Source organism: Acanthisitta chloris, unplaced genomic scaffold (genome assembly GCF_000695815.1).
Source record: "Acanthisitta chloris isolate BGI_N310 unplaced genomic scaffold, ASM69581v1 scaffold42740, whole genome shotgun sequence".
In the NCBI taxonomy this organism is placed as follows: Eukaryota; Metazoa; Chordata; class Aves; order Passeriformes; family Acanthisittidae; genus Acanthisitta; species Acanthisitta chloris.
In genome coordinates, this window is record NW_008654097.1 from 886 (window position 1) to 9,955 (window position 9,070).

At 44.7% G+C, this 9,070-nt stretch overlaps 1 protein-coding gene across 1 annotated transcript; it reads right to left on the minus strand.

Annotated features, from left to right (window-relative positions):
• Positions 1-724: 724 nt before the first annotated feature.
• PPP1R26 (protein phosphatase 1, regulatory subunit 26) lies at positions 725-8,553 on the minus strand. Its single transcript, XM_009083253.1, has 2 exons — positions 4,598-8,553; positions 725-779 (listed from the first exon to the last, which is right to left on the minus strand). Exons 1-2 carry the CDS (start codon positions 8,551-8,553, stop codon positions 725-727), a joined length of 4,011 nt encoding a protein of 1,336 aa, XP_009081501.1.
• Positions 8,554-9,070: the final 517 nt, after the last annotated feature.

Consider the following 9,070-nt stretch of genomic DNA (forward strand, 5'->3'; position numbering starts at 1 on the left):
AGCATATAAATACTACAACATCATTACATCCCCTTAGCCTCTTCTCTGTCACAAATCATCCTTTAAACTCTTGGCTCATGTCATTAAGACTGAAGATTTAAACTGCTTCTCTACCATTTAAGGTGTAACCAAACTGCAGGTTTTCCAGGGGTATTCACTAACCCTTTGGATTCCTTGCAGAAAGTTCATCTTTCTTCCCTCTCAAAACTACAAACTATTAAGAAATTACTCAAATCAAGACAAGTAATCCAAAAGAAAAGGTTTTCTTAAGCTTTATTGTAACAACTGTAGTTAACAGCCAGTGAAACTGTGTCAGTTGGACAGTGAGTGTGCTGAACATTTTAGGCTTAAAAACTAGCTTTGAAGAGATACTACTCAGCCTGTTCCTGGATGAGAAACAGTCCCACCTTACATATGTGACTCGGGGGTAGCACACAACAACAACGAACATAATACTGCTCTAGTTTGCTAAAAATACAAAAAATGAGTGTGATAGTATGTCCAAGCACCACTGCAAGGGATATTCTTCATGTTAGAAATACTCCCTGTTTGTGGCATTTGGTTATCTCAACCAGAAGAATGTCTGGGTAAATTCCACCCGAGTGGACCAAACATTGGAACAAGTAAATAAACTGAGCAGAAATAGGCCTGGAAATTTAACTTTTAAAATACTTAAAACATGAAAATAAACCCACAACACTCTCTGTTTGCTGCTAAGCTCCTGTTAGACTCTAGCCAATACCTTGAGCTTCTTACACCTTCCCTTTCCTTTTCTTCTCCTGCAATAAAAAAAAAAATAACAAAGTGCTAAATTAATATCAACAGTTGTGACAATTTAACATACATTTTTACCCATGGATTCTTCTGCAGGTGGCATAATTTAGGGCTCAAAGTGCCTCCTAAAAACATAAATGGAGTGGATTCTGTCACATATTTTCCACCTATTTTCATACTTCATCTGCAAACACCCACCTGTTCTTCCCTGCCTTCATTTCTTCCCTCCTAGTTTTATTCCTGAAGTGAAGCCAGTTCCTTTGAAGAGTTTTGCATGCAGAATACCTTAGTGTTCAGAACACACCTTTTCCTAAAGAAATAACTACACAAACTCAAAATATCCTCCTAAAGGTGACATGTTTTACCACTCAGAACCTACCTGAAACAATCTCTTTCCACTCTGTATTTTGCAAGGAAGGTTTTTGTGTTGGCAGATAAAATTATGAGGCTGAACTATCACAAACTGAAGGTCTGAAATATTAAAGAGCTTACACATTAATAAAAGAAACGGTGGCAGGAATGGTGGTCCTGCCTTGGAGAAAAAGCAGGTACATGGCAAAACACATGTTCCTGAAACAGCAGCAAAGAACTGGTGATAAATAATTCAGGTAGTCTCTTGTGGTCCTTCGAGGATCCTTTCAGAAAAATGGTCACTGTGATTAAAAACCCCCCAATAAATCTATTTTCAAAGTCCTGAGTGAGGAGAGATTTGTCTGAGAGCTGTGGCACTGCAGTCAGGATGTTGTAACTTACCAGGAGCTGTCAGAAAACATACCAAGGGGTTTGAGAACTTCACATCTACATTAGCAAGTTTTGTGCTCTGAGACAAAAATCAATCATTGCACATTTGTTAAACGCATGAACTATCACTCATTAAAGAAAGATAATTTCTTTACATGCTTGAGTAGACCTGAGTTTGTGGTTCTATGTATCTACTGCAGTGAAGGAGAAATTCGTGTTGCAGGAGGGTGGAAATAAGGGGAAAAGGAGCTGCTTGTGGTACTGCCCAGAGCTGTCAGTGGGTGAGAAGAGCCAGAAGGGCTGTACAGTCTGTGCCCACTCCACAGCTCTTATGGTCAGGATCAACAGGAAATAAAAACTGCTTTTGGAACTGCATCTATCAGGATTCAGCCTGGAGAGGTCTGTGCTGCAGTCCCAGCCTTGGTACCACACGTGGATCCATGAATTTCTTCTCACTCAATATAACCTTTCTACTCCTCAGCTGCTCAATCTTTAGTGTGCAGGGTGTAAGAGGGACTTGTCACTGCTCCAAGACACCAGACTCCTCTCCTCTGAACAAGGGATGAGAACTGCACCAGGATGAGGACACTGCCAGCACAGCCATGGCACTCCTAGGGCTGTTATCCCAATTCCAGAGATGTTCCTTGTGACACATTTCGCTACCTGTGGAAACACTCCACTTTTTGACCACAAACAGCATGAGAGAAAGCAGTTTTATGAAGTTTTACTGAAACAGGAACCATCCTCACCTCCCACAACAGCCACCACTGCATTTTGCCTATGGTAATGTACTTGGTAGATTCTCCTTCTTCATTTTTTTGTTACTAAGAAGTTAATTCCACCCTCAGACTACAGTCAGGAGGGAACAGAAAACCACCACACACTCAAGACACAGACACAAACCATAGGGAGACTCTGGTTTCATGGTCCACAGGCAGAACCCCATTTATTCAACGTTATAAACTCAGCAATGTACACCATTTCCTATATACAAATCAAGTTTCTCGATTTTAAAAAAAGTGCTGTTTGAAATCAGGTTTTGTTTAAAGCACAAAGTAACTGGAATTGCATCTTAACTGGAAGTGAATCAGCTCACAAGTCGTACTGAGGACACAGACACATCCACAGGGGCACGAGACACCTTTGAATGTTGATTTACTGACAACTCTGAGGAGGAACATTCAGCTGCTTTTATACAAACAGTACACAGTGCTTCCCCCAGCTCTAGGAAAATTAAGTATACAGTTTAATCCTTTGAAAACAAGGTACTTGGAAAACTTCTAGTTTAAAATACCAGCCTAGACCTATTCCAAACAAAAGGCCCAGACCCTGCAAGGGAATCAAGGCAGACCAAAAAGATAAGCCTGTGTAAATGGACTGCAGGCACTGAGCTAAGTAAAAACCACTTTTCCAAGGGATCCTACCACAAAAACAGATGATCTAGCGCATGGATCTTTTAACAAACCAACCCCAGGACTACAAAAAGGTGGTCAGACAGTACGAAATGCCAAGTGAGCACTATAAACATGTTGAAAACGTAACTGCACCACAGTATAAACACACCAAGGATGATGTTTATTTCTCTACATGCCACAGTTACTTGTTCTACTCTATGCTACGCCGTGTTTTGCCAACATTCTGCACCACACCAGGAATACCAAGTGACACTGAGCCAGTCTTGACTGGTTTTGCCCCATTTTGCCATTTTAAGGCCAGCCTTGAGGAAGACTGAAGTGACAGAGAAACAAAGTATGCCAAGTGGCAGTTTGGCTGAGAGAATTTCTGTAGAGGACTAGACAAAGGGAATATCAGCTCAATTCACAGGGACAAGATGGAAGAACAAACTCCTCCCAGGACTTCACTACACACATGTGAAAAGGAAAGAACCAACCAACAGCTTCAGTTCAGACTTTTGAATTTTCAGTGAAACCACTTTATTTTTGTGGTATGAATGTGCTCCTTCGATCCTGTTTAAAGTCAGTACAAATAAAAAGAGAGTAGTGAAAAATTGCTTTATTCTGGCTACTGGAAACAGAGAGAGAGTCAATAAAAAAAACAGTGCTGAAAATCTCCGTGGCATTTATGTTAGGGACTTCCTATAGCAAACCTGGATTTGTTCTATTGCACAAAAACTGTCAGTGAAAAGTCCACAGAAATGTAACAGTCTAGAAACCACTTCTGATAAAAGGAAAGTAAGGGCACTCAATTCCAGAAAGTTCAGTCAGGAAACCAAAAGCCATCCCTGGGGAACTGCAGGGCTTCAACAGGACTGAGAATAAGGAGGAATTGTTTCAGCCTTGCAGGGCCCACAGTATGTGAATCCAGGGAAACCCAGGGAAATCATGCTGTCTGGACAGACACACTCCTTCACTTGTCTCAGACTGCAATTGTGCTTGGAGTCAGCTGCTAGCAGGAGGTTTGGGGGACTCAAAAGGGCTTTCAGCAGCTGCTGAGATCACTTTACACAGGACGTGCAGACACACAGATCCACTTCATTTACCTGAATTTGCATTTGTGTCTTCTAGGCTGAATCTCCACCCCCACAGCTGAGCTGGCTGTGCTGAGTTCTGCTCAGGGAACTCTCCCCCCCAGACCTTGGGGGGAGAACTGAGACCCCAGCAACAAGCCATGACACAGGATTGTCCTAAGGCAGCTTGAATGTGAGCAGCCAGCTAATCTGCAGTGCTAGCCATGCTGTGTTTTCCTAGGATCTCTTAACAGCTTCCCAAATCTATTCTGTGCGTGAACAGGTTTCCCTTTGATAGATGATTAGAGGCCTCATAACTTAAGGTGTGATTAGCAGTATCTTATCTACAGTAACTACAGCATCCTGTAGTAATGCAAGCCCTAAAAATCATTATAAAAAATATCTCCTTAGAGTACTTTAAATAATTTACAAAATGCTACAAAAACTAGGTCTGTTTGTCCATGATATCCCTGTTAAATAGAAGCATTTTCACATTAGTGTGTGTATGATATACAGCTATCACCATCTCCCACTGCCTCTCCTTCCCTGTCTCAAGGTAATTACAATGAGTTATATCCTAAAAAGCCTCTTACTGTTAAAAAAAAATGTACTTACATATTTGAAACCTTATTTTCCATGAGGGAATCTGCAGGGAGGTCACTAAGTTTTGCACAGGTTTTGGCTAAAACTTCCTGCTCTTGGTGCACTTCACTAGCATTTTCCCTATTCTGTAGGACAGGTGTTTTTCCTTCCAAATTGGAGCTGGAGACCTGCATTTCTTCCTGCCTGTCAACTCTTTCTTCCTTAATGCACATCTGCACACTGTTATCTGAACATGCTCCTCCACTAATTTTATCCACTGCTGCTTCTGTCACATTTAAGTCCTGCTTTGGGCAAGCTCCACTTGGATCTGGCCTCATGTCCAGATCCTCACTGCACACGTGTGCACTCTGCTGAGCTGTGTCTCTGCTCACTTTATCTGCTTTTCCCACTGCCACACTGTGCTCAGGGTGTGGAGGATCTAAATCTGAATCAGCCCAGCTGCCTTGGTGGCTACCTCCTTCCTCAATCCACACCTCTGTGTTCTCAGCTGTGGATGTTGCTCTGCAAACCTGATCTGCTTCCACACTCCATTCCTGTGAGGGGAGGCTCGAGTGAGGGTGGCACTGACCTGCAGCATCAGCCTCTCTGCAGCCCTCACCTTCCTCTCTGATGCACACAGGAGCAGCCTCCTCTCTTTCACAGCTCTCTGCTGCATGGGGGCTTGACACTCCCACAGGGAGTTTCTGGGAAGAACTGGATGCTTTTACTGCTGGTGTATTCTCCCCACTAAATCCACCTTTTGGCAAAGGGGCTCCTCTTCCCTGGATAAGTCCATCTGTATCCTGGGAAGCTGCCTCTATTCCCAACGTGCTGCTCTGGGCAAGCAAACCCTCTGCTTTCTGCTTTTTGTTCAAAAGCATCGATTTCTTCCTGTCCCGAGCATATTTTAGACCTGCAATAAACTTACTGGAGATTTTTAGGTGAAATGTGTTCTTTCTTTTAGCTCTAGGCTTTGCATTCAGTACTTTTTGTACTTTACAACCTTCATTTTTGCTGGGTTTAGGTGGCTCTGCGTTACAGACATTCTTTTTACCTGTTGCACTTCCAGGTAACTCACCAGCACCAAGACCCTGAACCCACACTGCTCCTTGCTTAGCTTTTGACTGACCAGTAGTATGAACATTCCCTGCAGAGGAAGCACATCTCCCACTGCCATGTAACATTGCACTTTTCCCTTCTGTTCTCTGGGAGTTCTTCAACTCCTCAGCTTGCTGAGCTACCTCAGTCTTTTTACTCTGACCCAGCGCGAGGTCCATCTCGTTTTCCACTGGCTGTTGCTTCACTTTTCCTTTGTTAGCAGTTTGTTTGGTCACTCTCAACAGGTCCAGAGCTGCATCATCTTTTTGAATCTCTGAACTGCTTGCAGAGTCTTTAGCTTTTTCTGCCAAAAACTTCCTAATTTCTTGCTCAATGCTGTCATCACTGTCCACTGAGCTGCTGTCATCAGTGTCTGACACAGCTGGGAAAGGAGATTTTCTGGTTTTAGCCCCCTGCTGGTTTGAGACTGCTTTAGGTTTATATCCTTTTTTAAGCTGTAGGTTAAACTCCAGGTTTTTCATGCTTTCTGGTTTTTCACTGGGAAGTTTGAGGTTCGTGCTGTCTGGAGGGTTCCTGACTGCATTCTCTCTCACAGCTTTCCTGGGTTTTGAGAGGCAGCTCTTCAGCAGTGTGGGATTTTTACATTTCCACTCGTGTTGTTGGAGGCTGCTGAATTCATCCAGCAGCTGAGTTTCTGTCTCGCTGAACCTGACTCTCTTCTTGCACTGAGATTTCTGCTCCTTGGACTTCTTCTTTAACTTTCTTTTTGACCGTAAAAGGTCCTTGATAGCACTGTCCAGGTCCTCATCACTGTCCAGAGAACTGCTCTCATCCCCTGAGCCCTCCCTCTCTGGAGTTTGGGTGGGATTGATCAGTTTTTTCGTGCTACTCTGAACCTGCAGAAAAGGGTTTACAGAGTCCAAGGCCACACATCTGCCATCAGAGCCAGACAGTTTGGGACACATCAGCTGCTGCTGCTTCACTTCTTTACTACTGAGGCTCTGAGCATCAGTGTGTTCTGCAGGGCTGCTCAGGGCACACTCCTCTTGGAGCATAGGAAGTCTGGAATAGTTACCTGGTTGGAAAAGTCCTGTCTCCAGCTGCTCAGGTGGTTTTGTTGCCCCTTGTTTGGTTGTTCTGCCTTCCCTTTTAAGTCTCCTTTTGCGACTCAGCGAGAGCTTCAGTGTTTTGGGAAGTGAAGGCTCAAGGGTACCCGTGAGGCTGCTTGGATCAGAAGGCAAAGGCATCTGGATGGAGTGGGACAGACTGGGAGGCTTTGTTCCAAGGTTTTCTGACTGGGCTTTCAGAGCCAAAAAAGCCCTGATTTCTTGCTCTATACTGTCATCACTGTCCACATGGCTGCTGTCACTTTCACCACGAGAGGAGGAGAGAAGCTGCTGCGAGAAGAAGGAGTCTGCAGGCAGCGATCTGTTGTCACTTCCCATTTGGGATGGCATGATTGTTTTGGAAATATCAAGGATAGCTTCTGCACACATGAGTTCTGCAGATGTGTCTGCTCTGCAAGAGGCCTGCAGCGTGAGCTCACAAGCAGCAATCTTGTTTTCTGGAAGTGCAAAGTGTCTGGCTTTTTTCAGTGGTTTGAACAGCTTGTTAAAGTCATTGCTGGTGCTTTCTAATCCCGCTGATTTGGAATTCATTTCTTTCCTCTTGTTGCTTTTATGGATTTCTGGTGAGGCACTTTTTGTGGAGTTAATTGTCAGGCTTGCAGAAATGTCTGCCATACCCTTTGGATCAAATTGTTCCCCCTGCAAAGGGACACAGTCTGCTGCATGACCTGCCTCTTTCCTGCTTTTCTCCAGCTGGTAAAGCTGAATGGCTTCCTCAATGCCATCATCACTGCTCGAGTCGGACGCGTGCGTGTTCTCCTTGGTAAGAGCTTCCCTCGGCTCCCAGCAGTGAGCTCCACTTCCCTCATTCTCCTCCACTAGCCAGGGCTGGCTGGCAGTGGCCACTCCTAGATAGGCTTGGCTCACTTGGCTGAAATCACCAGGCTCTGCCTGGATTTTTGACTGCAAACACTTGGCCTGAGAGCTGGATCCCTGCAGCTTGGGGTGGTGGTGCAGGAGCAGTGTGTTACAGCCTCGTTTTATAGCACCACAGCTCGTTCTGTTTGTCACTTCTTTATTGCATTCCATGACAGATCTCACAGGGGAATCTTTATTGTCCTCCCCAGTTACACATTTGCTGATTTCTTGCTGCTTCTTCTCATTTAAGAACTGCACTATTTCAGCCTGTATGCTCTGCTCAAAAGAGTCATCACTGCTGATGCTCTGAGGGGAGGAAGGCTGGAGCCTTTTCCCAATTCCCAGGTGGTCAGACAGGTATTCCTCAGAGAGCATCTCAGCTTTAAATTTCACAGGGAGGAGGTTACTGGACACCTTGGTCTGGGAGAACTCTCTCTTAAACCTTTTGTCTCTGCTTACGTTCTCAGAACACTCTGCATTCCTTGGCAAGGACTGGTCACTTTTGCTTTTTGCTTTCAAGTACTCCTGGATGGCTTCCTCTATGCCTCTGTCCACAGAGTCGTCGCTGTCAGAATCGAGCAGGAGAGGCCCAAACTCCACATTCTCCTCCACTTCAGTGTCATCTGCATCATCAGGGCACTCACATTTGGTGTACTGAGGATGCTTCTGCAGCAATGTGGTGTTGGATGGGACTCTGTTCCTGGGGTCTTCTTCTCCCTTTTGTTTCTTCTGCATAACACAGCCACACTCATTTTTCATACCCAGGGCAGGCTCTTGGCTTTGCAGGTTGTTTATGATCATCTGAACTTCTGCACTCACAGAGGTTCTAGTGACGTCCCCGTCGGATTCAGGGAAGCAGACAGGATATCTACAATTCCTTGCTGGCCCAAAGGACTCCCATTTTGTCTGAAGAGCTACCAAAGGAGAAGCATTCATAAGGAACATTCTAGCAGGCAACAGCACAGTCCACAACAGGTGTTTTTCAGAATGGGCTCTCTTCCATCCTACAAGAGGAGAAAAAAGGGAAATATTTATTATCATGCCTTCTAGAGATTCTAGGTAACAAACTGTAAATTATTGATTGTTGGAGAATGGCTAAGAGAGCAGGGATATAATCCTGGGGAAGGCCAAAAAGAGCTAGGCCACAGTCCCCTGGGAAAGTACAGACACAGTCCTGGGAACACACCTGGGAATGCAGTGTGTACAAGCAAGGCTCTGGAGATAGTAACTTATATATAGATAGGGAGTAACTCAGCTGGGCAGATGGCAGATGGCAGGGGTAACTCGTCCTTGAGGGTGAAACAAACAGGTTCGAGAAAAACAGCTAGGAATGCACCCAAGCCTGGGAAAGCAGGAGATAAGCCTCACAGCTGCAGCTGTGAGTAAGGGGAGTACCTGAATGCTATCTTTAGAGCCTAGCCAATTAAAAGTGATGGATAATTGTACGCCTGCTTCTGCACTG

Bases quoted from the DNA above. Each gene is read 5' to 3' on its own strand.
- PPP1R26 (XM_009083253.1), bottom strand. From the start codon at position 8,553: ATGTTCCTTATGAATGCTTCTCCTTTGGTAGCTCTTCAGACAAAATGG. The intron at 780-4,597 runs GTAAGTACATTT...TTTTTATTGCAG, and splicing joins GAAAATAAGGTTTCAAATAT to GAGAAGAAAAGGAAAGGGAA.